Below are 27334 nucleotides of genomic sequence, written 5' to 3'. Positions count from 1 at the left end.
TCCTAGTTACATAATCTGCAGTGATCTGCTCAAAGTCTTTCTTGGCTATGTCATTGGTTCCTGCATGGAGAAGCAGGAAGGGGTAATAATCCACAGGTTTGACTTCTGGAAGTATCTCTGTCATATCCTGAATTCTATTCCTGGTAAGCAGCAAACGTCCTGAGATTCCAGGTCTGGACAGCAGATGGATAATTCCGACCCTCTTAGGAGAGTGTCCCATCACCCATTTTCTTGTCTTAGGGTGGTGGTTGTAGAACTCCCAACCCTCAGACTACGCATCCCAGGCCTTTCAGTCAGTGGAGTCTTTTCTGATCCCTTCCCTGAGAGGTCTCTGCCAAGCATTCTCCACCGTAGCATCCATGCAGAAACCCTGAAAACTACTACCTATCTCCACCAGAAACAGGGATGCCTGAACTGGCTTTCTTCTCCTGGAGGTTACATTCTTCCAGTTCTCCTCCCTGTTCTGTACTGCTCTTACTGATTCTTCAGCCGCTGTGCCTGCAGTCCTAAATGCTGCCATGTGTCATGGAAGTCTTCATCTTCTCTGATGGACCGATACTGTACTTGATACTTCAGCCTCAGGGATGCTATGGCAGGCAGGGAAACAATGGGTGACTCAACAGTAGGGGTCCCACACTCTAGGCTCACGCTCCTCCTGGTGGGAGCCCTGGCCCCACGCCCCTGTGGGGACCCCAGGCTACCAGGCTTAGCCCCATGCCCCAGTGGAGGCTCTGGCCCCATGGACTCCAGCCCCAGCCCCCATGCTGTGGCAGAGCAGGGACATGATGGCAGGTGGCAACTCAACAGCGAGGGCCCTGCAGCCCTGCGCCCCATTGGGAGCCCCACACTCCAGCCCCAGCGCCATGTCGCAGGGGGGTGGGGACCCTGTGCTCTGGCCCCAGACCACGGCTCAGTTGGGCTCCAGCCCCAGCCCTAGGCCCCATGCTGTGGCCTCACGCTCTGGCAGGGGCTCCGACTTCATACTCCCTCCCTCTCCCATGCTGCCTGGGGGAGGAGCTCCCTGCCTGTTGCTCTAGATCGGCTTGTGTGCCGAGAGTGGCATGCACCCCGGGGGGTGCCAACCCCGAGTCTAACATTTGTGCCTCGTCATGGTGTAACGCATACGCCTCTTGGGTCTGGTTCAGTGTCCCATGGAGTAGCACCTAGACCACTGACGGAGCGAGGCTGAGTCGCCTTTAGCGCCGTAGCTGAGCGCTAGCTGGGATTGCAGGGGCTCCTGCGCTAAGCTCCCAAGTGTGAGCCTGCCTGAGGGTGGTTACACCAGCTGGGTATAGAAGCGTCTGGCAGGAGAGGTGGTGTTGGCTCATGAGCAGCCAGGCCAAGCTGCTCTGATAACTGGAGGTAGTCCCATCAGGGTCTGATCTCTACAGCTGGCATTGTGAAAATCTCTTCTCTGGGCACACCTGGGGCCTCCCAGGGAGGCAGCTCATGAGCTCGTCACAAGGTGGTCGATGAGGACAAAGATACATGACACTGAGGCGTGCAGAAAGCCTGCAGGGCTGTCCCTGCATATGAGCAGTGGCAGGAATCCCACACACACCCTTGCACCCACAGAGCTCTGCTGCAGGAAGCTCGCCTTGCTTTGCGAGACCAGAATGCCCCTAAGGGTGTAAAGAAAGCAGCTCCCCCACACATGCATCCACCCAGCCCCTGGGAACAAGAGCTCTTCTCCTCAGAAGGATTTAGCGCTGCTGCTGATTTTATTGCCATAGTGCCTAGGAACTCTAGTCATGGACAGGACCCACTGTGCCAGGCGCTGTACTATGTTTATTAGGTGTATTAGCTGCCCTGAGGGACCATAGTCAGGGATCAGGACTCCAGTGTGCTGGGCGCTGTACAATGAAAAGTCCTGTTTTGACAGCCCAGGATGCTGGAGATCTGCTTATTCTGAGGGCAGACACAGCATGGGCAGCAGTAGAAATACCTGTTACAGGGCCCACCCTGCCCACAGGCAACCTATGGAGGTGAGAAGCGAGTTGGCTGTGGAGGACTGTTCAGTTCTTGGCGCCTCTTTCTGTACTGCACACGACACTCGGCTCCTAGCACGCGGCCAGTCCTCAGTACAGTCACTGGGAGAGATGGGGCTGAAATGCTACGGGTTTAGAACACCAAAGCCCGTTTCTGTCAGTGAATCTGGCTTTCTGCTCCTCGCAAATGGCACCAAGAAAAACGCCCTGGAAGTCCTGTCATTGTCCAAACTGGCCTGTGCCAGCACTGCTGCTTGGGGCCCTTCGAAGCAGCTCCAGGTATCTCCCCTGAGTCCAAGATGCCAGGCATGGGGCAGGTTTGCCAGAGCCATTTGCATTGAAAGGGGCCACAGTTCCTCTCGTGCAGCCACGGTGGCACACTGTGAGCAGGCGGGAGCCCGGGCTAGCTGGAGCCCGCTTCCGGGAGTGCCACTGCCGGCTCAGATGCTGGAGACATCGGGGGGAAGGCGGGGCCCAGAAGCAGGCCAGCCTAGGGACCTGGCCTCTGAGGAAGCTGTGAAGCGTACACAGCCAGCGTGTGATGGAGGAACTGGTACTGTTCACTCGTCTGAATCATTCCACCTCTGCGAGAAGAAAAGATGCTCAGTTGTAAGGTCTAGCTCAGGGGTGGCCAGGCAGTTACAGACCAAGAACTAAAACATCGGTGGGTAGAGTGCAAAGAGCCGCATAGTATATATTGATTTTATCTCTCTGTCTCTCTATCCCCACCCACCCCATCTCTCTGTCTCTCTATCCCCACCCACCCCATTTCTCTGTCTCTCTATCCCCACCCACCCCACCTATCTCTCTGTCTCTCTATCCCCACCCACCCACCTATCTCTCTGTCTCTCTATCCCCACCCACCCCATCTATCTATCTATCTATCCATCCCCACCCACCCATCTATCTCTCTATCCCCACCCACCCCATCTCTCTATCTCTCTATCCCCACCCACCCCATCTATCTATCTATCTATCCATCTATCTATCTATCCCCACCCACCCCATCTATCTCTCTATCCCCACCCACCCCATCTCTCTGTCTCTCTATCCCCACCCACCCCATCTATCTATCTATCTATCCATCTATCTATCTATCCCCACCCACCCCATCTCTCTGTCTCTATATCCCCACCCACCCCATCTATCTATCTATCTATCTATCCCCACCCACCCCATCTATCTATCTATCTATCTATCTATCTATCCCCACCCACCCCATCTATGTATCTATCTATTTATCTAGTAACTAGATAGATAAAAATCAATATATAACATGGGGCTCAATGCCCTCCCCCTCAGCCTCCCAGAGCCAGGAAACCTCAGCCTCCTCCCTGCTCTAACCCAATCCCCCTTCCCTTCCCCAGAGCCAGGCCCCAGCCCTCAGCTCTAACCCAATCCCCCTTTCTTCCCCCAGAGCCAGTCACCCTCCACTCCCGCTCTAACCCTGGGTCTCACTGGAGCTGCTGCCACGCACGTTTCCCTCCAGGCATCGGGGCGCGTGCACAGAGCAGTGGTGAGCAGGAATCGCATTTCACTGATCAAAGAGCTGTGTGCAGCTCCAGGGCCGCGGTTTGGCCACCCTTGGTCTAGCTAAACTGGAGCTACCTGATGGATTAATTCCTTGGAGAACTCCCAGCAGCATGAGCCTTCCTCTCCTGTCTGCAACTCCCAGATAACCCCAGTGAGACAGAGCCTCCCTGCCCTGGGACCCTAAGCAGTGGAAGTCTTAGGAGGCTGTTCCCAGCCTGGATGAAAGGACAGATTCTGCTGCTTTTCCATCGGCACCAATCTGGCGTAACTTCACTGAAGTCTGGGTTTGCACTGTCTGGGATCAGATTCTGGCTGTAGGTTTCTCTGACCCCTACTGGAACAAGTGAGGACAGCCATGGTCAGACATGGGACCTAAACGTTCTAGGGGAACATATGAAAAATCAACTTGGTGTCTTAAAGCCTTGGTCCGTAGAATTGGCCCTTCTGGTCTGGGTGGAGGGTAGCTGTGGTACGGTGGAGCAAGCTGAATTCAAGCCAAATCCATCCTGGTTGCAGGAAACAGAGCACACAGAGTCTCTGTCAGCCCAGGGAACACTGGCCAGGTCACTGGGGCTCTCCTGCTGGACAGCCCATGAGAAGCTGATGAAAAGGGCACTGGTGAGGCCACAGCTGGAATATCATGTCCAGTTCTGCGGCCCCCAGTATAGAAAGGATGTGGATGTATTGGACAGGGTCCAGCAGAGGGCCATGAAAATGATTAGGGGGCAGGAGCACATGACCTATGAGGAGAGGTTGAGGGGTTTGGGGTTATTTAGTTTGCAAAAGAGAAGACTGAGGGGCGATTTGATAGCAGCCTTCAACTTCCTGAAGGGGGGCTCTAAAGAGGCTGTTCTCAGTGGTGACAGACGGCAGAACAAGGAGCAATGGGCTGAAGTTACAGAGGGGGAGGTGTAGGTTGGCCGTTAGGAAAAAGTCTTTCCCCAGGAGGGAGGTGAAGCACTGGAATGTGTTACCGAGAGAGGTGGTGGAATCTCCATCCCTAGAAGTTTTTAAGTCCTGACTTGACAAAGCCCTGGCTGGGGTGGATCCTGCTTTGGGCAGGGGGCTGGACTCAATGGCTTCCTGAGGTCCCTTCTAGCCCTGGGACTCTTGATTTGAAGCGATACACCTATTTCACAGAGCTGGAAGAGACCTTGAGCGGTCATGGAATCCAGTCCCCTACACTCACAGCAGGACCTAACACCAATCCTGGCTGATTTACTTTTTAATCTATTTGCCCCAGATCCCTAAATGGCCCCTTCAAGGACTGGGCTCACAGCCCTAGGTTAGCAGGCCAATGCACAAACCACAGAGCTATCCCACACCCCTTCTGTCTGTGGCGGGGACCAAGGCCTCCCACATGTGGAACGCAGGGTGGGTGCAGTGGGATGCTGAGGACCTGCTGACGTGTTGGGTCTGGGCTTTAGAGACAATTCCCTATGCCTTGAGGGGGATTGTGGCCTGAGGCATAGCAGATCTGCTAGAGGAACACCCTGCTTAATGCAGCCTGGGCAGTTTGGGTGAGATTTTCTGGTGCTTTGTGCTGACAGTTGGAGCCAGGTTTTTGATACCCTGGGGATGTTCTGCAAACCTGGCCACGTATTTTGGTGCCACGAAGGGGCTGGGCTCTTTTGGAAGCTTGGCCCGTATCATGGTCTGAACAGCCTCGAGGGCTCCGGCCACTTCCGGAGGCAAGTCAGATGGAGTGAGGAGTCGGGTTTGCCTCCTGCAGGACCAGGTGAGACGCCCCTGTACTGAATCGCTCTGTGTCCAGCCCCAGTGCTGCCTTCCTGGCCAGCAGGCAGCTGATCTGAAGCAAGCCCCACTGCGCAGGGCGTCTCCCCTAGGTGCTCCTCCTTCTCTGCTGCATTGTTTCCATACCCCGTCCCACTTTGCTGCTCCCAGTCCCTCCCTGCCTCTCCCATCAGTCCCAGGATGCAGGGCAAACCCTCCACCAGACACTGCCTCCCTCCACCTGGCGCATCCTCCCAGCTCTGCCTCACTGCTGGTGCCTGGGCCCCTTGCTGTCCCTCTGCACCTACCTGTCTAGGCGAAGCTGGCACACTATCCCCAGGATGTCCACCTCTCCTTTGGCCTTCAGCTGTTGGCAGCCAATCCTGGTAGCAATAAAGCAGCCCGTCCGACCAATCCCAGCACTGAATGGGACACAGAAGGACTGATCAGGTGCCTGAGGCTAGTTCCTAATGGTCCGCCTCTGCTAGGCCCCTCGTCCCCAGACTCAGCTACCATCTCACTTAGATCTAGGGCCCTCATCACTGCTGTGGGTATGAGCCCTCTCAGTACCAGCCACCCTGTCAGCAGAGCGGCTTTGACCCTTCCTGCACAGGTGAGCCGCGTCTACAAGTGCACGCTACTTCGAAGTAGCGGTGCCAAATTCGAAATAGAGCCCGTCACGGCTACACGCGTCGGGCGCTATTTCGAAGTTAACTTCGACGTTAGGCGGCGAGACGTCGAAGTCGCTAACCTCATGAGGGGATCGGAATAGCGCCCTACTTCGACGTTCAACGTCGAAGTAGGGAACGTGTAGACAATCCGCGTCCCGCAACATCGAAATAGCGGGGTCCTCCATGGCGGCCATCAGCTGAGGGGTTGAGAGACGCTCTCTCTCCAGCCCCTGCGGGGCTCTATGGTCACCGTGTGCAGCAGCCCTTAGCCCAGGGCTTCTGGCTGCTGCTGCTGCAGCTGGGGATCCATGCTGCATGCACAGGGTCTGCAACCAGTTGTCGGCTCTGTGGACCTTGTGTTGTTTAGTGCAACTGTGTCAGGGAGGGGCCCTTTAAGGGAGCAGCTGGCTGTTGAGTCCGCCCTGTGACCCTGTCTGCAGCTGTTCCTGGCACCTTATTTCGACGTGTGCTACTTTGGCGTGTAGATGTTCCCTCGCAGCGCCTATTTCGATGTGGTGCTGCCCAACATCGACGCTGAATGTTGACGTTGCCAGCCCTGGAGGACGTGTAGACGCTATTAATCGAAATAGCTTATTTTGATGTCGCTACATTGAAATAAGCTATTCCGATGTAGCGTGCACGCGTAGACGTAGCCATGGAGAACAGAGATAAAGGCGTCCACGGATGTCAATGGATGGTACATTAGGTGCTGAGCCAAAGTGACTAACCCAAGGTCATGCTGGGAGTCAGTAGCAGAGCCCAGATTTGACCCTGGCTCTCCTGTCTCTGGCCACCCTCCCACCCCAATGAATTGCCATGGAGCCTGAAGGGCCCAAGGCTGATGAGGCCCTAGCAACCTCCCCAGAGGCCTATCCCATCCATGCTGGAGTGATTAAACCCTCTTCTCCAGGGCCAGCAGCATGACCCCTTCCGCGTGTCTGGGTTCGCTCGGCAGCCGGCGCTGAGCAAGGGAAGCTCGGTGGGGAGGAACCCATGGGGACACCACCAGCACGTTGCATATGCCTCAGTTCCCACAGTGCTGCAGTGAAGCCCACCTGCTATGCCAGGGCCCCCGGGAGAAGCCGAGACTCCCAACCAGCAGCCGCAGCCCTGGGTGCAACCGGGAGAGGGACAGGAAAGAGACCAGGTTCCTGCCGCACACGGCTCATGGACGGGGGCTCCCCGCCACTATCCCAACCCCACCTCCATTCGGGTGGAAGCTGACACCTCCCAACCCAAGGAGCAGGGAAAACTCACCTGCAGTGCACAACCACGGGCCCTGTGCTGCCGGCAGCCTGCAGGATCTGGTCCACTTCCGCCACCAAGCGCAGCAGGGGCTTGGCCGACTCGGGAGCCTGCTGATCGGGCCAGGAGGGGAAGCAGACGTGCTTCACCGGGCGACAGTCACCTTCACACTTCCCAGTCGTGGGGTGAAAGAGAAACAGGCCCTAGGAATGCAGCCTGGCCAGGCTGGCTCAGACCCCAGCCCATCCCAGGGCCACCCACAGCCAGCACCAGCTGCTGGAGAGGACAGTGCCAGACCCCGGCAGGCAGAGGAGGGAGAGCTCGCCCCCAAGAAGGCCTCCCTGACTGCTAATCCCAGAGCGTGGATGGAGCCCTGAGCGCCAGGGCCCCTCTCTGGGTGGCGCAGCTCCGTCTGCGTTAACTCCCCACTCTGGGGATGGTCTCACTCCCATTAAACGGCTGGTGCCTCTTGGCCTCGGGATCTCAGTGGCTTGCGCTGGATAGGTGTGAGCATTGCCCAGCCAGTGCAGGGAGCGCTGCTCCCAGAGGCCCAGACCCTGGGGGTGAGGACAGCACGAGGCCAACAGGAACATTGCCCACAACACACTCAGGCAGGCCTGGCCCGAGGCTTCGCCCAGAGGGCTCCCCAGCCCCAGCCCCTCTGCCCTGGCCAAATTCAACCCCAAACCCTACTCTCCATTACACCAGGGCCTTCTGCACCCCTCCACTGACACCAGATTTACACCAGCTCCATTGCATTCAGTGGCAAAACCCCAAACTGCACTGGCCTCACTGAGAGCAGGAGGCGGGTAGCGGCTGGGAGCCCGGGTTCCCCTTAACTCTGCCCACCTGCAAGCAGAGGGGTAGTGCTGGGAAGGAAATTAAAGCCAATGCGGAACTCTGCCCCCTTTTCTGCCCCACCCCACCAGGGACAGCTTCTATGCCCCACTGAGTGCTGCTCACTCCCTCACAGGCCCCGTCCCCCACCCACACGCCTGGCCCTGGGGCTCTGACCTACCTGGATGGTGAGCTCCCGAACTGTGTACTCCGCACACTCGCTCAGCCCCTGGAGGCGGATGGTGAAGGGGCCATAGGTGGCTTCCCTTTCGGGCCAGTAGTGGACACACTTCTGGAAGTGGAGGCGGGCGTCAGGGTGAGGGGGCGGCCAAGAGCCCTCACTTGGGGTCCGATCATGATTGGCACAGTGCTGTGTGTCCCCATCTCCCATCCGGCCAGGCGGTGTGGGGGTGGGGGAGCTTTGCAAGGCTGCTGCACACTGAAGTGGGGGGATGTGGGAGCATTCAGGCAGCCCCCTCCTGGCCATGGGCAGTGTTGGGGAGATCAGCAGCAGGACAGCCGGGGGGCAGAGTGGAGCAGCTGGAGTGGGGTGTGGCAGTGGCTGGCTCTGCCCGAGCAGCTAGGAGCTGGGGCAGGCTGCAGGGCCAGATTCACACAGGGACAGTAGAGTCCCTTGAGCCCAGGGACCAGGACTGCAGCCGTTAGAGCCCCTGTGCCCCGGCCCTGGTTCTGGGCTGGGGATGTGACTCCACACGCTGCCCTCACCTGGAGGCTCCACCCCTGCAGCTCCCATTGGACAGGAATTAGGGCCAATGGGAGCAGCAGGGGTGGGGCCTTCAGGCGAGCACATGGCAGTGCAATGAAAGCGGTTCTCTCTTACCAGAGAGGAGCTGCCCCAGGTAAGCATCCCATGCTCCAATCTCCTGCCCGAACACTGAGCCACCTCCTGCACCTTAACTCCTGCCCAGACCCCCACCCCCACTCCCACCCCCCAGGCCCCCACCCCCACTCCTACACCCTGCCCAGACCCCCACCCCCACTCCAACCCCCTGCCCAGACCCCCACCCCCACTCCTACACCCCTGCCGTCCCAACACCACCCGCTCTTGGCTGGGGCTAACAAGCACCCAGCTCCCTTGGTCCTGCACAGGCAGCAGGGGAAAGCCCTGGGGTGGAGCTGGCCCGACATACCTCTTTGCCTTCCTTGAGCTTGGTGATCATGACGATGAGCGGCGAGCCCTCCTGCCACACCATCTGCCAGAAATCCACCACCGTGTTCAGCATGGGCCCCTGCGTGGCGATGTACTCACGCGGGCACCCCCCATAGCCCTAGGAAGGGACACAGCGCCAGGTGAGAGCAGCATGGGCGGGAACAGCAGCCAAGCACCTCTGGGGCCCCCTGCCCCTAAGCCACAGTGGGATGTTACACAGATTAGCTACACGACTCAACTTCAGTTCTACATATGCACCATCCGAACCATCCTCTGAGCTGGAGCAGAGACCTGGGCAAAATGGAAAGTCCATGCAACGCGAGCACCACAGCTCTGCCTGGAGCACGCAACGCCCAAGGGACTGCGAGAATGCACCTCGAGGCGGCCTTGCAATGCACCCTGCTCCCTACAGCAACGCAAGTCGGGCACGTCAAACTCAAAGCCGACAAACGACAACGGGTAACTCGCAGGGCCACCTAAGCAATGTACGGCGAGTGCAAAGTCTCAATTATTTATTATGAGACATTAGGTTTTAGGTATATTTTATGATATTTTTTCAGGTTTGGATTGAATATAATACAATCATTTGAATCAAGAATTTAATACTTAACACGAACTTGCCGTTTTATGATTGTATTAATAGTTCATAATGTGATGTGTAAAACTGTTGTTTGCTCATATATAGTAATTTTTAATTTAACGATAAATTTCAGGTACTGGGGGAAAGGGATGGAAGATGGTGGGAAGCAGTGTCAACAAGGGAATGAAGCTGGCGGAAGATGTGGGTGGAGAGGTAAAATGGTGTAGTCGGCAGGGGTCCTGGGAGAACACACTAACGGTCTGGAGACCCGGTTGTTCAGGTGGAGGGGAGGGAGAGGCTGGGGGTTGACAAGACAGTGGATGTTGCAGAATTGGGGTGGGGTGGGTGGTGGTGGGCAGAGGATAAGGTGTGGGTGCAGGTTTGAGCTGGAAGGTGAAATGAGAGAGAAGATGAGCGCACAGCGAGTGGGCAGCAGGGCTGGGGCAGGATGCGGCTGGGGTGGGAGGAAGGGAGAAGGGCTGGTGGGAGCTGGGGTGAGTTTATGGTGAGGGGGTGCTGACAAGGGGCAGTGGTGGATTAGCCACTGAGCCAACCTGCTATGAACAGGGGAACCAGCCAATTTGGAGCCCCCATTAAAGTAGTAGCCCAGTGCCCAGCCTGCCTGGCACTCCTGCTGGAGAGTGGGGCATGCCCCATGCCCTGACCCCACCCCCCTGGCAGGAGCACTAAGAGGGGCACATACTCTGGCCCAGGGCCCTGTGACCCACCAGTCCACCTCTGCCAGGGGTGTGAGTAGCAATGGCGGGAGGAGGGCAGTGGTGGGGGGCCCGGTGGGGAAGGGGCAGGGGCAGGGGTGCCCTGCCTCATTCAAGAGGCCATTGCTGAAGCTGTCCCACGGCAGCCGGCTGCGCCCCAGGTGCAGTGGTGGAGGAGGCTGATGCTGAGCAGGAAGAGGTGGCAGGTGCAAGTGCCGGAAGCACGAGCACAGCACCAGCACCAGCACCAGCAGCTTGGAGGTGCTGGGGCTGAAGGGCAGGTCCCCGCACTGCTCCTACTGGCCCAGGCCAGGCGCTGGGCTGGGGTTGCTGCCGCTGCTGTTCCCAGGGTACATGGCTCTGTGGCTGGCGGCCCACAGCTCCTCTTGCCCAGCAGTGGCCCCTGGCCACCTCCTCAGCCTGCCGCTGCCCACACCAATGGGAGCAAAGGGAGGAGCAGCTGCTGCCGCCCCTGGCTGGTCACTCATGGCAAGGGGTGACCGGGGCTGTTTGATGTCAGCCTCATGCGAGTACAACGGCAGTAGTGCAAGTACAGTGGTGACAGTGCAGGTACAACGGTGGCAGTGAGGGTACAACGGTGGTACTGTGAGTACAACGGTGGCAGTGTGGGTACAACGGTGGTAGTGTAGGTACAACGGTGACAATGCGGGTACAATGGTGGCAGTGTAGGTACAATGGTGGCAGTGCAGGTACAACGGTGGCAGTGAGGGTACAACGGTGACAGTGCGAGTACAATGGTGACAGTGAGGGTACAACGGTGGCAGTGTGAGTACAACGGTGGCAGTGCGAGTGCAACGGTGACAGTGAGGGTACAACGGTGAGTACAACGGTGGCAGTGCGAGTGCAACGGTGGTGGAAGCAAATGGCTTGTGCCTTCCCTTTCGCTTTGCGTGAGTTCCCCAGGAACTGGTTGTGTTTGGGGCTCTCCCCGCTGGACCTCCCATCCTCCTCCTGAGCTGGCTTGTCTTGGAAACATTTCCAGCCTTGGATAACCCTGCGCCAGACCCAATGAGACCTCCCTGGCCTGGCCACCAGAGGGAGGCGGTTGAATAGCTCTGCACCTCCGTACGGGTGCTACACCTGAGTCCCACCACACCCCGAGCTGCCAGCAGCTCATATGATAGCAAAGGTAAGAGCGTGCAGCCCAGCATGCAGGGCTGGCACAGGTCCCATGGGACAGAGCCTGATGGGCACATGGAAGACCCCCTGCCATAGTACTAATACCTCATTCTTCTCAGCCTCCGTTCTCATGAGAAAGGAGAGTCAGGATCCCGACATCCCAGGGGGGAGGGTGGGAATTAAGGCACTGAGAGCTGCCCAGGGTCACCCAGCAAGCCAAGAGGTAAAACCCACATCACCTGAGGCCAAGGGCATGTTCCACCCACTGGGCCCCACTGCCCCCGAGCTAGCCTAAGCACCAGCCGAGGTGGGCGAGGAGGCTGCATTTCCTCCCTTCGCAGCATGCAGGACTGCTGGGTCAGGCGCCAGCTGGGGAGAGGGGCACGTCTGGCTGGCAACTCTTTGCCCACTCAGCAAACGATGAGCCTCGTCGCTGGGCCCTGAGCCGGGGAGGGGGCAGTGAGAAGGACGCCTGCGTCCTCTCCTTGCCGCAGGCCAAGGCTGTGAGGCAGGCCCAGCAGAGATGTTGGCTCTGGTCCTGGCATTACTGTGATCTCCCATAGCCCACAGCAGGTTTGGGGATCTCCCTTTCAGGACCCCCAGGGCACTTTCCAGAGATGCCGAGCACCCCCTGCTCCTGTTGGACATGGGCGTGTTGTGTGCACTCAGCCCCTCTGCCTGCCAGGGCCGCAATCTGCAAAAGAGACCGCCCCGGACGTACTACCCCTAGGGCCTGCAGCCATCCACTGCCTCTTGCCACCATGTGTGCTTAGATAGGGTCAGGGGTTCCCTGCCCTTTCTCACCCCAGCAGTGCTGGCTGCAGAGTGCTGCCCTGTCAGGACGCACAGACAAGCTGGTCTTGGGGGTGTCATGTCACCAGAGTTTTACAATAAATGTAAAACCATTTGCATAACCACTGTGTTAAGTTTGCACCAAATGTTGTGCCAGGTGGGCCAAGGGAGGTCACTGAACCTGCATACGCTACTTGTGTGTCTGTGCCATGTTTGTACATGACATTACAGAGATTGGCTCTCCCGCTGGGTTAGAAATGTTTTAGATCTAAGGGTTCACAAAGGAAGGCGGGTCACCTCCCAGCCAGGTGACACGGTCTCAACAAAGGAACATTGGCTGAGATGTGCTGTCAAAGCCACCGACCAATGGCAGAGTGCCCCCACAGGTAACCTGATCAGGTGATCTTCCACTGCCTAGTGAAGGACAAAGGGTTTTTCCCTTCACATTGCAAGTCTATAAAGGTGTCCCCGGCAGTGGCCATCTTGGTCGTCAGTCCTCATGAACTAAGTTTGTGTGGACTGGGCGCCCATCCCTCAGAGGATGTATTTTCAGAGACTCACAAGAATAGCAACTTGTACCATCAGCTGTATCCTCCATCAATAGGTTTAATTGATGTATGTAACTTACCACTTAACATTCTTTCTCTCACCCTATTCTGTCTTTCTTTGTTAATAAACCTTTAGATGTTAGATTCTAAAGGACTAGCCCAGCCTGCTGTTTTGGGTAAGAGCTAAGTAGATTTTGACCTGGGGGGCGGGCTGGAAAAATCTGTGTGGATTTGGTGAAATGGGTTTTCATAACCTCTCACCTGAGTAAGGAGGGTTACTGGTTTGAGCATTGTTATTGCTGGAGAATCTGGGGATTTGCTTCTGTCGCTGCTGGCTGGTCAGAGGGGCTGGCAGAAGTATTTTGTGGCTGGCTTGGTGTCACGTGACTTGATTTAGGTGGTCATTGTCTCTATTGGCCCCAAACAGTGTGCTGGGGGCCATGTGAGGTGCATAATGAAAGCTGAGGATGCCCTGACTCTATGTATGCTACTTGTGTGTCTGTTTCATGTTTCTAGGTAGAGTTATGGGTTTTAGCTCTGCAGCTGTATTAGCAATGTTTTAGTGCTAAGATTCACAATAGGAGGGATGAACTCAGCCGTGCTAAACAAAGGCTCACACAGCCGATACACATTGCAGGAACGTGGATCTTCTCTCCTGGAAGGCATCCAATGGGAAAAGGCCACAGTAGCCCAACTGGAGCAGATGACTTTGGACTAAACAATAGGATGGAAACCAGATGCCCAGATATCCATTCCACAGGTTATGCATATGGACTGAGGTGTGCCGGCAAGCTCAGCAGCTAATGGCAGCGTGCCACAGCAGCATACCTGGATCAGGGGACATGAACTCTCCAGTGCCTGATGGGAAGGAGAAAGGACTTTTTCCCACCATCGGAGAAAACTCTAAAAGGGGCCTAGCAGCGTCCATCCTGGAGAGAAAGTCTATGTCCTTTGTTCCTGTCTTTGTTCATGGTCCTGTTCTATGCTGATTCCAGCTCGCCTGACCTCCAGTTCTCTAGTAATTAAGACTATGTAACCTGGAATCGTAACAGAGAGGGAGCCGTGCTAGTCTATACACTATCAAAACAAAAAGACAGTCAAGTAGCACTTTAAAGACTAGCAAAATAGTTTATTAGGTGAGCTTTCGTGGGACAGACCCGCTTCTTCAGACCATAGCCAGACCAGAACAGACTCAATATTTAAGGCACAGAGAACCAAAAACAGTAATGAAGGTGGACAAATCAGAAAAAAATGATCAAGGTGAGCAAATCAGAGAGTGGAGGGGTAGAAGGTGGGGGGAGGTCAAGAATTAGATTGAGCCAAGTATGCAAACGAGCCCCTATAGTGACTCAGAAAATTCCCATCCTGGTTCAAACCACGTGTTAATGTGCCGAATTTGAATATAAAAGACAGTTCAACTGTCTCCCTTTCAAGAGTGGTGTGAAAATTTTTCTTCAGGAACACGCAAACTCTTAAGTCGTTAACAGCATGGTCCACTCCATGAAAATGTTGACTAACCAGTTTGTGCACCTGGAGTGTTTTTATGATCCACAAGCTGGTTAGTCAATATTTTAATGGAGTGGGTCATTCTGTTAATGACTTAGGAGTTTGCATGTTACTGAAGAAAATTTTTCACACCACTCTTGAAAGGGAGACAGCCGAACTGTCTTTTATATTCAAATTCGGCACATTAACACGTGGTTTGAACCAGGATGGGAATTTTCTGAGTCACTATATGGGCTCGTTTGCATACTTGGCTTAATCTAATTCTTGCCCTCCCCACCCCGTCTACCCCTCCACTCTCTGATTTGCTCACCTTGATCATTTTTTTCTGATTTGTCCACCTTCATTACTGTTTTTGGTTCTCTGTGCCTTAAATAGTGAGTCTGAATTATTTTGTTAGTCTTTAAAGTGCTACTTGACTGCTTTTTTTTTTAACCTGGAATCGTACCCCTTATGGGGTGAACTTTCAGAGACTTTCAAGAATCAGCAGAGAACATCACTGGTCTGCGTCACCAGCTGTAACTGATGCATGTAAAGTATTGCTTTAACACTTTTTCTCTCTAACCCTATTCTTTCTCTTTTGTTAAGAAATCTTTAGATGTTTAGAGCTGAAGGATTTGGCAAGTGTGGCGATTTGGGTTAGAGCCAAGCGTATATTGACCAGGGACTGTGGCTGGACCCTTGGGGACCCTGAAGAATCTGTGTGGATTGGGTGAAATAGATTTAATAACTTCTCACCTCAGCTGGGGGTTGCTGGTTTGGGCTGGCAGGGCAGCTGGGAAGTCTGTGGGTTTGCTTATGTGGCTTCTGGCTGGCCAGTGGGGCTAGTGGAGGTGCTTTTGTGGTTGGTTGGATTTGCCTTCGTGAGAAGGAAATCCCAGCCTGGGCTGTAAGTGGCCCAAATTTAAGAAAACATACCCTGGATTGATTTCCTTAGCTGTGCCCCAAAACCTCGTCCTATTACACTTGGTTCACCTTATTGAGAAGGAGGCCCCCGATCTTGGCTGTAAGTAGCTTGTTTTTAAGCCATTTGTCCAGGGCTGGTTCTCTCAGCTGTGCCCAGAACCCCCCTAAATATTACAGGGAACAGAGGTTCACACTTCATAGGAAACACATAGCAAAGGTCCCAGGGAGTCTGGCCAAGACGAGTTCTTACCCCTGCCAGCTACTTGCTGCAGAAAGAGTTTTCACAGTGAACCCTCATCTGGAGACAGCAAAGCCCACTTTTCATCTGAGGAAGTAGATCTCGCCCACGAAAGCTCATGACCTAATACGTCTGTTAGTCTCTAAAGTGCCACAGGACTGCTTGTTATGGGTGACTCGATAGACTAACCCTCTGAAGCTCTCTGGAGATAGATTCACTTCCCACTGAGGGTTGATGTGTCATCAAATGTGTTGGAGAGATCTTTAAAATAGATTATGCCCTGCCAAATATTCAAATTTGAGACCAATTAGCCAGTTCCCTGCTGTGTTACAGCTATTTTTATGTATAAGCTTGACCTGAAATTATGTACAGGGGTTTTGTAAAACAAAGAAAACAGGCGTGTACGTGTACACAAGACTGTACATGTGTGTATGTGTACACAAGTGTATGTATGTGTGCATGGGTATACATGTGTGTATGTGTACACAAGGGTATACATGTGTGTACATGTACACAAGTCTATATATGTATGTATGTGTACACAAGGGTATACATGCGTGTTATTGTGCACAAGTGTACGTATGTGTGTATGTGTACACAAGGGTATACATGTGTGTTATTGTGCACAAGTGTATGTATGTGTGTATGTGTACACACGTGTATACATGTGTGTATGTGTACACAAGGGTATACAGGTGTGTACATGTACACAAGTCTATATATGTATGTATGTGTACACAAGGTGTGTGTATGTGTACACAAGGGTATACAGGTGTGTATGTGTACACAAGATGTATGGATATGTGCATGTGTACACAAGGGTATACATGTGTGCATGTGTACACAAGTGTATGTATGTGTGCATGTGTACACAAGGGTATACGTGTTTGTATGTGTACACAAATATATCTAGGTGTGGATGTGTACACAAGGTGTATGTATGTGTGCATGTGTACACAAGGGTATACACGTGTATATGTGTACACAAGGGTATACATGTGTGCATGTGTACACAAGGGTATACATGTGTGTATGTGTACTCAAGGGCAGTGTATACAGGCAGACACATACACACGCCTCTGCCCATGCAAGGCCGTGAGCTCACACTCAGATACTTGCTCGCACATGCCTGCTATGTACCTGTGACGTGATGCATTTTTCACGCAGAGATGCAGGGTTACGCTGGTCTGACATGAACTCGGATGCCTCGCTGTCTGAGAGCTGGGGGTTCAGATGGCTGGAGTGCCCCATCAAATGCCTCCTTGGGCCTTACCACCTGTCGGCTTGTTTGGCACTGCTGTGGTCTATGGTCCTTGGGCAGCTCACCTAACTGCTCAATGCTCCACTTTACCCATCTGGCCTGCCTGGGATTTGTGAAGCTCAGGGAAGGGGAGACCTGCTCAGCGGTATTATTCCAATCCCACTGTCACTCATAGCAAATCCATGCAGCCTCCCCCAGGAAATGAGTTCCCAGTGCGCCCTGTGCAAGGCTGGGACTGCTAGGGACTCAGCACACGCCTGGTTGAGACAGCTGCTGAATTTTGGTTAACCCCCTTGCCCTGCTCTCTCATGGCTCCCCAAGTTAACTGATACTGGTGCATTTTGGTGGAGATCACACGGGGAATTTTATTCCCCCCGTCCCACACCCCTGCATGTCCATGTCAGTGGCTTTCAAATGTTGGCTCCCAGGAGAAATGTTTCACAACTACAAACTCCAGTGAGTGGAGGGTGTAATACCGCCTCTGATCACCAGAGGACACCAGCACTAAACAAGCCTGAAATTGTGCCCTGCAAAGGGTGCTTCTGTGCCAGCATTTCCTCTTGTACCGACCTGTCCCCATTCGCAGCCCCCACAGTACGGCAATGCACCAATGCACGGTGCGTCAGCTGCTGACCATCTCTTTGGGAGCAGTTCTAGAGAAAGCCATTGCTTCCAGACAGCAAACGCTGCCTCCCTGCTTCCCAGATCCCACTGCTAGCACCAATTGGGAGGGGCTGGGCTGGTAGTTCTGGGGACCTGATACCTGGGGCGTGGATAGAGAGCTATCATGGCCCTCACTCCAAGCTATCATGGCCCTCACTCATGGTCAACTCATGGCCCTCACTCCAAGAAGCAAATCAGTTACTGCCTAGCTGGGCTGGATCAAACGGGCATAACAAAAAAGTCCATTTTGACTCCCACTTCTCTGAGTCATCCCCCCGCCACTCCATGGAGATTCCCCAACTTGTTCCGGGGCACGCCTGAGCATGTCACAGTCCCCACAAGTGGTCACCACCTCCAAAGGGCTGGATTCCAGCCTCGATAACAGCGCACAATACTTATCTAGCACTTCTCAGTAAATCTTGAAGCCCCTTAGAAAGGAGGTCAGTAGCATTACCTCTCCCAATGCCCCCCACAGCCCTGGGGCTGGGAACCCCTTTGACCTGATGGGTGGGGCTGGGCTAGGAGACCTGCCAAAGCATTTACACACACAGGAAGCAGCGACCCCTCAAGCCTCTCCTGAGCCCCTGAGCCAGTCGGGCTCTGTGTGCCATGGGCCTGCTGCCAGCAGCGCGCCCTCTGCGAGGTGCTTTGCAGACAAGCTCACACAGCAGCAGAACAGGGGTAGGGACCCAGGCTGCTGTCGTTTCACTCCCTGTGCCCCTCTTGCTTCCCACAGCCGGCTCCAGCTCCCCACTCCCCGCTGCCAGCCGGTGCACGGGGCCTTCGGTGATAGATCCCTGGGTGAAGAAGCAGTCCCCAGGCCAGCGCCACATGGGCTCATACGCACACCCTCCCACAGACCCTGAGCCAGCTGCATGCCCTCGGTGGCAGTGCCTGCCTGCTGGGCTCCAACTCTTGCGGTGTTTGGGATGCAAGAAGCCCCAGCTCCCGGAAGCCTGGGACTCTGTGGGGCCTTTGTAAACTGGAACCTAAGCCCTGCCCCTTCCCTCTGGCGGCTCAGGCAGCCTAGTTCTGACGGCTTCTAGAATCCCCCTCTAACGCTCCCCTACAGCGCACGGGGAGCCTGGGCCCCGGGGGTCTGTGTGTGTGGGAGGGGGCATGGGGAGAGGCCCCAGTAGCGCTCCCAGTGCCGCCCGACAGATCAGCTTGTGGGGTTCCCAACCCAAGGACTGCAGCCGTGTGCACCGCTCACTCCTGGGGCCCTGTGGGTCTCACCCGGATGTAGTTGGCATTGATGTAACCCTCGTCCTCCTGGCTGCCGGCTCTCTGGAGATGGATGCGGCTGTGGGGATCTGGGAGACAGAGAGGAGTTAGCCCCAGAGTGGGCTGGGAGTGGGCAGGGCCTGCAGCCCATAGGACAGGGGCCATCTTTGCCTGGCCTCCCCCCACAGAGACCAGCTCAGGACGGAATTCATCAGGGACCCGCACATCACGGCAGAGCTCAGAGCCCTGGGTCAGCCACTCACTGGGCATCTCAGAGCCACAGGGGGCACCTGGGCTGAACCCCACGTGCACGTCCCCAATCCCCACACCCGGCTTACCTATGCACCCAGCCCCTCCCCCATGCCTGGCTTACCTATGCACACACAGCCCCTCCCCCACACGTGGCTTACCGATGCACACACAGCCCCTCCCCCATGCCTGGCTTACCTATGCACACACAGCCCCTCCCCCATGCCTGGCTTACCTATGCACACACAGCCCCTCCCCCACACGTGGCTTACCGATGCACACACAGCCCCTCCCCCATGCCTGGCTTACCTATGCACACACAGCCCCTCCCCCACACGTGGCTTACCGATGCACACACAGCCCCTCCCCCATGCCTGCCTTACCTATGCACACACAGCCCCTCCCCCATGCCTGGCTTACCTATGCACACACAGCCCCTCCCCCATGCCTGGCTTACCGATGCACACACAGCCCCTCCCCCATGCCTGGCTTACCTATGCACACACAGCCCCTCCCCATGCCTGGCTTACCTATGCACACACAGCCCCTCCCCCACACGTGGCTTACCGATGCACACACAGCCCCTCCCCCATGCCTGGCTTACCTATGCACACACAGCCCCTCCCCCACGCCTGGCTTACCGATGCACACACAGCCCCTCCCCCATGCCTGGCTTACCGATGCACACACAGCCCCTCCCCTGCGCCCATCTTACCCACACACACAGCCCTCCCCCACACCCATCTTTCCCACACAGCCCCTCCCCCACACCCATCTTACCCACACACACAGCCCTCCCCCACACCCATCTTTCCCACACAGCCCCTCCCCCACACCCATCTTACCCACACGCACACAGCCCCACCCCCGCGCCCATCTTACCTACATGCACACAGCCCTCCCCCACGCCCATCTTACCCACACGCACACAGCCCCACCCCCACGCCCATCTTACCCACACACACACAGCCCTCCCCCACGCCCATTTTACCCACACGCACACAGCCCCACCCCCGCGCCCATCTTACCTACATGCACACAGCCCTCCCCCACGCCCATCTTACCCACACGCACACAGCCCCACCCCCACGCCCATCTTACCCACACGCACACAGCCCTCCCCCCCGCCCATCTTACCCACACGCACACAGCCCCTCCCCCACGCCCATTTTACCCACACACACACAGCCCCACCCCCGCACCCATCTTACCCACACGCACATAGCCCCACCCCCGCGCCCATCTTACCCACACGCACACAGCCCCACCCCCGCGCCCATCTTACCCACACGCACACAGCCCCACCCCCGCGCCCATCTTACCCACATGCACACAGCCCCTCCCCCATGCCCATTTTACCCACACGCACACAGCCCCACCCCCACCCCCATTTTACCCACATGCACACAGCCCCTCCCCCATGCCCATCTTACCCACACACACAGCCCCTCCCTCACGCCCATATTACTTACACTCACACAGCCCCTCCCCGTGCCCATCTTACTTGCACACTTACACTCACACAGCCCCTCCCTCACGCCCATCTTACCCCCACGCACAGCCCCTCCCCCACACCCATCTTACTTGTACACTTACACTCACACAGCCCCTCCCCCACGCCCATCTTACCCACACGCACACAGCCCCTCCCCCACACCCATCTTACTTGCACACTTACACTCACACAGCCCCACCCTTGCGCCCGTCTTGCTCACACGCACACAGCAGGTGGGGGCTGCACCTACTTGGCAGGATGGTTTTGTATCTGTCCTTGAAGGCCCGTCCGGGGATGTCCAGCTCCTCTGGGATGACAATGTTGGAGGGGATTTTCTGCCCGGGGAAGCAGATGCTGCTGTGATGCCCTGGTGGTTGCTCTGGCTAGGCCAGGCCACGAGGCACCACTGCCCCGGGGCAGGACTCTGCTAGCAGGCGGGCTGCTGGTGGGATCCTTTTTCTGGCCCCTCAGGCTGTGGCTGTGACTGGGCTTTTGGGTGGTTTGTTGCTGGCCTGGCTTTGGAAGGGCCCTTCCCAGCCAATGCGTAGGGCACCTGAGTGCCAGCTTGGGTCCCCACTCCTGCTGCCTGTGCCCCAGAGGCCCTCTGGCACGGCCTGAACGGCGCGGGAGCAAATGGGAAATTGGGGGTGTGCTAATGATCCAGCCGCGCAGCCAAGGAGATCTGTGCCCCAGCACGGTGCCCACTTCCCCCACACTCCCAGGCTGATGCCTCTGGGGTAGGGCCTGGCCTGCTCTGCTGGGGCTGCCAGGAGGGTGGCAGTGCCTGTGCCCTAGAGGACCCCACGTTCAGTCCCCTGATCGTGCTGCTGCGGGTGGGATGCACAGTCCCTACCGGCTCCAGGCGGGCAGAGCTAGTGCCCTCCCCTGGCTGGGGACTGAACCCCAGGCTGATGGCTGTGCCCTGGTGTGATGCAGCGGGGTGTGTGCGACAGGCTGTGCTGCTCACATGGGCTGGGGACGACCCCTTCTGGCTCTAACCCAAGCTGTCAGGCAACACCTGTGCCCTGAAGGAAGAGCGAGGAGAAGCCCAGCTGGGTTTGGATCGGAGGCTGGCAGTCAGTGTGGGCAGAGTTGGAAGGCAGTAGCCTGTGCTGAGGGGAGAGGGACAAAGGAGGGGGCCAGACCCTAGATGGGGCACCCCTAGGGCTCCTCTCCCCAGGATGGGTTGGAATGAATCTCTCTGCCTCCTGCACTAGCACCTCAGCGCTGCCCTGGCTCTCTGTTGACTAATGAACGTCCTGTTCTGCCTGCTGCGTGAGGTCACTCCTGGCTGCGGACGGGCACAGGGCTTGGGGACCCCTGAGCCCATCACAGCTGGGGAGGCTGGGGAAGAGGAGCAGCCTGAAAGTAGGCAGGGGGACACCCTATGGAGCCCAAAAGCGGGGAGTGGGCCTCTCACCGAGAACTCCTCCTGGAGCTGCTCCAGGCTGCTGGCACGCTGCTGCAGCTCGGCGCAGGTCAGGACACGGCTGGATGTCTGCAGGTACCGCAGCGCGACGTCCCGGGGCGTGCAGACTGAGTGGAGAGGCTCCACGCTCGCCAGCGAGCTCATGTCCAGCACCAGCGACACAGCGGAGCCTCTCCTGCAAGGCAGGGCAGCTCGTTAGGGGGAAGCCCCCGGCTGAGTCCAGCAGGACAGCAGGCAGAGCTCTGCAGGGGACACTGTGCTGGGCAGGCCAGTGCCCTCGTGGGGGCAGCTCTGGGGGTGCCTGAGGATTCGGGAGGGGAGGTGCTGCCTGGGCTCTGGGCAGGGCTGCGGGAACAGCCCTTTACCCCCACCTGGTGCCCAGGCGTGACTCTCCGAGGCCCTACATTCGGGTCAGGCAAGCCCCGCCCTACAGGCCCCAGCAGCTCCAGGCCCTGCAGCCTCCTGGCAGCTGGCCAGGCACCCACCACACATAACAGCCAGATTATAAAACGGCCACACAGGAGCAGCGGTGGGACCAGAGGGCAGCTGCCCAGCTGCCCGCAGCCCTAGGGATGGGGCTTTGGATCCGCAAGGACGCTGCCTCTCTCCCCATGCTGAGGCCATCTGGGATGCATTGGCCAGGGGTCCCCAGGCCTGGCAGGTGGCCTTCTCCCTCTGGGCTGGCTGGCAGCTCAGGGCAGTCACAGGCTGTCTGCCCTTCCTGCCACTGCCTGGCTGCTGCTCACCTCTCCTGTAGCCGCACATGTTTCTTAGCAGAGGGGCCGGGAGCGCCAGGCTTGTCCATTGCTCCCTGGGCTGCCTGGCCTGGCAGACTGGTGCTAGGAACTCCAGAGCACGCTGAGCAGTCCTGGACCATGCTGTGCCGGCAGCGCAGCCCTCAGACTGAGGCGCTGAGGGTCCAAAGGGGAACTGGCAGCGCAGGGCTCCCAGGAGATCAATGAGCCATCGGGGGAAGGTGTCTGGAAAACACAAAGCAAAGTGCTCACTTAGCTGCCCACCTGGGCACAGCAAAGTCCCCTGCTCCTCCCAGGAGCCAGACAGAGCTGCCTGGACAGCCCGTGAGCTCGTGGCATAGCACGAACTCAGCTCTGCAACCACAGCACATGGGCCCCTGTCATGGAGCTGGAGCCGCTGCACACACAGCTCCAGGGCAACGGCACCGACACGGCCCTGTTCCAGCCTGTGCTCCGGAGCCACGGCACCTACACGGCCCTGTTGCAGCCTGCGCTCCGGAGCCACGGCGCCTACACGGCCCTGCTGCAGCCTGCGCTCCGGAGCCACGGTGGCTACACGGCCCTGCTGCAGCCTGCGCTCCGGAGCCACGGCACCGACACGGCCCTGTTCCAGCCTGTGCTCCGGAGCCACGGCACCTACACGGCCCTGCTGCAGCCTGCGCTCCGGAGCCACGGCACCGACACAGCCCTGCTGCAGCCTGCGCTCCGGAGCCACGGCACCGACACGGCCCTGCTGCAGCCTGCGCTCCGGGGCCACGGCACCGACACGGCCCTGCTGCAGCCTGCGCTCCGGAGCCACGGCACCGACACGGCCCTGCTGCAGCCTGCGCTCCGGAGCCACGGCACCGACACAGCCCTGCTGCAGCCTGCGCTCCGGAGCCACGGTGGCTACACGGCCCTGCTGCAGCCTGCGCTCCAGAGCCACGGCACCGACACGGCCCTGCTGCAGCCTGCGCTCCGGAGCCACGGCACCGACACAGCCCTGCTGCAGCCTGCGCTCCGGAGCCACGGCACCGACACGGCCCTGCTGCAGCCTGCGCTCCGGGGCCACGGCACCGACACGGCCCTGCTGCAGCCTGCGCTCCGGAGCCACGGCACCGACACGGCCCTGCTGCAGCCTGCGCTCCGGAGCCACGGCACCGACACGGCCCTGCTGCAGCCTGCGCTCCGGAGCCACGGCACCGACACGGCCCTGCTGCAGCCTGCGCTCCGGGGCCACGGCACCGACACGGCCCTGCTGCTATGCAGCCCCACACGGCACGTGCAGCTGCCCTCCGCCCGCTGTGCAGGCACCCAGGAGGTGCTGCTGTCCCCTCCCCTCGTTGGACCCCTCGGGCACAGCAGCCCTACCTGGCGCTGGAAGGTGTGGGGCAGCCCAGGCTCCTGCTGGCCCTTTGGCGACCATGAGTGGGGCCAGCGTAGGCCAGACACCCAGGTGGGCCTGTAACAAGGACCAGTAGAAGCCCTACCCCTGGAGCCCACAAAGCTGCTTCTAGCGCCTGCCCCGCGCCATCCCCACACGCTGCCCCTGGAGCTGGCCTCAGCCTGGTGCACCTCACTGCCCACAGCCCAGCTCACTTGCCACTTGCAGGACCCCCGCCCCCTTCCCACACCCACAGCTTCCCTGGCACCGTTGGCAGCTGGCCCAGCCCACGCTCCTGCCCTGGCTCTGACGGTGGTTAATGCCCCCAGGCTGGAGGTCCCTAGGTCCCCGTCACACCAGGCGCCTCAAAAGAGCCAGAGGGTGACCCCAGCAGGGCCAGAACCTATCTGCTTGGGTGAGGGGAGGTGCCCGGTAGGGCTTCAGGGAGGAGCTGGGCAGCGCCAGCCTCCCATGCCCCCGCCTTTGGGAGAGGGTGAGGAGAACGGGGGAAGGAGAAGGACCCTGGGGAGGAGTAAGGCTGTGAAGTAGCAGAGGGCACGGTCGCCCCTGGCACTCTGCTACCTGAGCAGCACCACCCCTTGCTCCCAGCTCTCCACTACTGTGCGCATCCCTCCTCGGGCACCGGCTCGGTGCAATCCCCCGCCCCACACCGCCCCACCCTGCCCCACCCCGCCCCGCCTCCGCTCCAACCGTCAGAGGAAACCGGCATAACCATGCAGTTGAGCAAGATGGCACATGGCCAAGGTGGGCGGTGGGGCAGTGGGGCAGAGCCAATCCCGCAGCTCGCCCGCTGCGTGCCAGGTGCTGCCAGCTCGTGGAGGGGCTGGAGGCAAAGCCAGGGCTGGCCAGCAGAGCGGTGAGCCACCGTGCCAGAGCTGGAAAGCTGCCTGCCTGCCGGGAATCGCAGTGGTTCCGCTGCAGTCTGCTGCCCTGGGGTGCATGCTGGAGGGGGGCAGGACAGCCCAGCAGCAGAGCCCACCCCACACCTGCTGGGTTAAAGGCCGTATTCCCTGGCTGCAGAGCCCGCGTAGGCTGGCAGCTGTAACTCCACCCAGGCAAGGGGCAAGACCTTCAGCCCAGCACGGCCCAGCTGCCTGGCGAGTGACAGCAGGCCTGTGGTCACAGCCAGGCTTTGAAGCAGGGCAGCTGGACTGGGGCAACCCACGGTGCAGGCTGGGGGCTCATGTGAAGAGCAGCTGGCTTGAGGGGAGATTTGCCCTGCATACAGAGCCTGAAATCCACCCGGGGGTCCGCCCTGCGTGGCCGCTAGCCTCTCTGCTGCTTCCGCTCCTGGCTGCGGAGCTGCACCTGTCAGAGGCGTCATCTCTTCTCTAGCTCCCAAAAGTCATCCAGGCCTCCCTAAGGGGAGAGGGGGAACCCTGCATGAAACCAGAGCTGTGCATTCCTCCCTCCCTGGGTCTGCTGGAGCACACCTCTGGCTCTGGCGAGCTGGCCAGGCCTGGCCGAGGCAGCAGCTCAACTCCAGTCAGGGTTCAAGCTGGTTTGGCTGGAGCAGGGCTCCAGCTTGTTCCACACTAAACAAGGTCACTGTGGGCTCTGTCCAGTGGGAAGAGGCTGAAGCCAACTTCAAGCAGTTTTTTTCCGCCTGAAATCCGGGCGTCCGCATGGGGATGACCTATCCTGGTTGGAAGCAGCTTTCTGCTCGCCTGCTGCAGCGTTCCTGTGCAGGCAGGGCTGCAGCGTTCTGCTACTGGCCAACCCCAGAGTGGAGGACTAGCCAGTAACAGGCTTTCAGGCTGCAGCTGGGCCTATCAACCTCAAACGACTGGAAATAAGGGGAGCCACATCGGGATGGGGACATGGAGGCAAGAGCAGAGGTTGAGGGGCTAGCCTGGGGGCAGGGGCGGGCAGGTCCATATTTCTCCTCCATCCGATTCCCCTGGGTCTCGTAGCCCCTCATGGCTCTCCAGGGGCACCGAGGGGCCCCACTCTGCTGGGACTGGGCACCTGCTCTCCAGGGGCACGGAGAGGCCCCACTCTGCTGGGACTGGGCACCAGCTCTCCAGGGGCACCGAGGGGCCCCACTCTGCTGGGACTGGGCACCAGCTCTCCAGGGGCACCGAGGGGCCCCACTCTGCTGGGACTGGGCACCTGCTCTCCAGGGGCACCGAGGGGCCCCACTCTGCTGGGACTGGGCACCTGCTCTCCAGGGGCACGGAGAGGCCCCACTCTGCTGGGACTGGGCACCTGCTCTCCAGGGGCACCGAGGGGCCCCACTCTGCTGGGACTGGGCACCTGCTCTCCAGGGGCACGGAGAGGCCCCACTCTGCTGGGACTGGGCACCAGCTCTCCAGGGGCACCGAGGGGCCCCACTCTGCTGGGACTGGGCACCTGCTCTCCAGGGGCACCGAGGGGCCCCACTCTGCTGGGACTGGGCACCTGCTCTCCAGGGGCACGGAGAGGCCCCACTCTGCTGGGACTGGGCACCGGCTCTCCAGGGACTCAGATCTGCCTTTGGAGCCAGGTCCCAGGTCCAGCGTGACTGGAAGCTCGTCCGGATCTGCCCAGTGGCCCAAGCACGGGCGTCTCGCCCGGCCACAGCGCACTTGGCCATAGAGAGGAAGTCCAGGCCAGGCTAGTGGTGCTGGGCCTTGGCCCCTCCCCACTGCCCAGCGCTGCAGTTTGGAGCAGGTTGTGTCCCAAAGTGCGGGGTGGGGCACAGCCACTCCACGGCGCAGAGGTGGTGCCAAGCTGGGCACAGAGCCCACGAGCGCCCCCAGGGGCCGGGACCTGGCTGGGCCAGATGCCTGCGACTCACGTGGCAAACCAGCCCTGCCAGTGTGTACGTGGCCCAGCCCAGGGCGTCAGGCTCGGCCAAATGGCCCTGGGGAGATGGGAGGTGCCCAGGGACCCCCGTTTGGGTTAGGGACGGAGGGGCTGAGTTCCGCCAGCCCAGCCTGCCCTGCCCCGGCGGAGCCTGGCCTTGGAGCGCGATCTCCGGGCAGAGAGCACCAGCCTTCTGACGCTGCTGCAGCCCTCGGCCCTCTGCACACTCGCCGAGCCACGAGCCCCCACCTGGGGCCACGCGTGCGAGCCCTAGTGCCAGGCCAGGCCCACCCATGGCTGCTGCCTGGGGCTGCCGCGGGCTGACCCTGTGCCCGTCCCCAGAGAGCTGTGCTGCCCTGGCTGGCTCCCCAGCTGCACACGTGCCCTCGACAGCTGCAGCCCCCCTGCCCGTCTCTGCCAGCTAGTCCAGGTTAGTCCCGGCTGCTTACCTGGCCCGCGGCTGCCCGGCACTAGGCTGTGAGCTG

At 58.6% G+C, this 27334-nt stretch overlaps 1 protein-coding gene across 1 annotated transcript; it reads right to left on the bottom strand.

Moving 5' to 3' along the window:
• Positions 1-1744: 1744 nt before the first annotated feature.
• On the bottom strand, positions 1745-27334 carry PTPN7 (protein tyrosine phosphatase non-receptor type 7). Its single transcript, XM_074977488.1, has 10 exons — positions 27299-27334; positions 22670-22903; positions 21915-22098; positions 20745-20829; positions 18763-18839; positions 9160-9297; positions 8190-8300; positions 7184-7341; positions 5564-5677; positions 1745-2572 (listed from the first exon to the last, which is right to left on the bottom strand). Exons 2-10 carry the CDS (start codon positions 22798-22800, stop codon positions 2479-2481), a joined length of 1092 nt encoding a protein of 363 aa, XP_074833589.1. The 5' UTR covers positions 22801-22903; positions 27299-27334; the 3' UTR covers positions 1745-2478.

The sequence above is a fragment of the Carettochelys insculpta genome, chromosome 26 (assembly GCF_033958435.1).
Source record: "Carettochelys insculpta isolate YL-2023 chromosome 26, ASM3395843v1, whole genome shotgun sequence".
Classification (NCBI taxonomy): Eukaryota; Metazoa; Chordata; order Testudines; family Carettochelyidae; genus Carettochelys; species Carettochelys insculpta.
The sequence above is the reverse complement of the archived record's forward strand: the minus strand, read 5'-3'. Positions and strand labels throughout refer to the sequence as shown.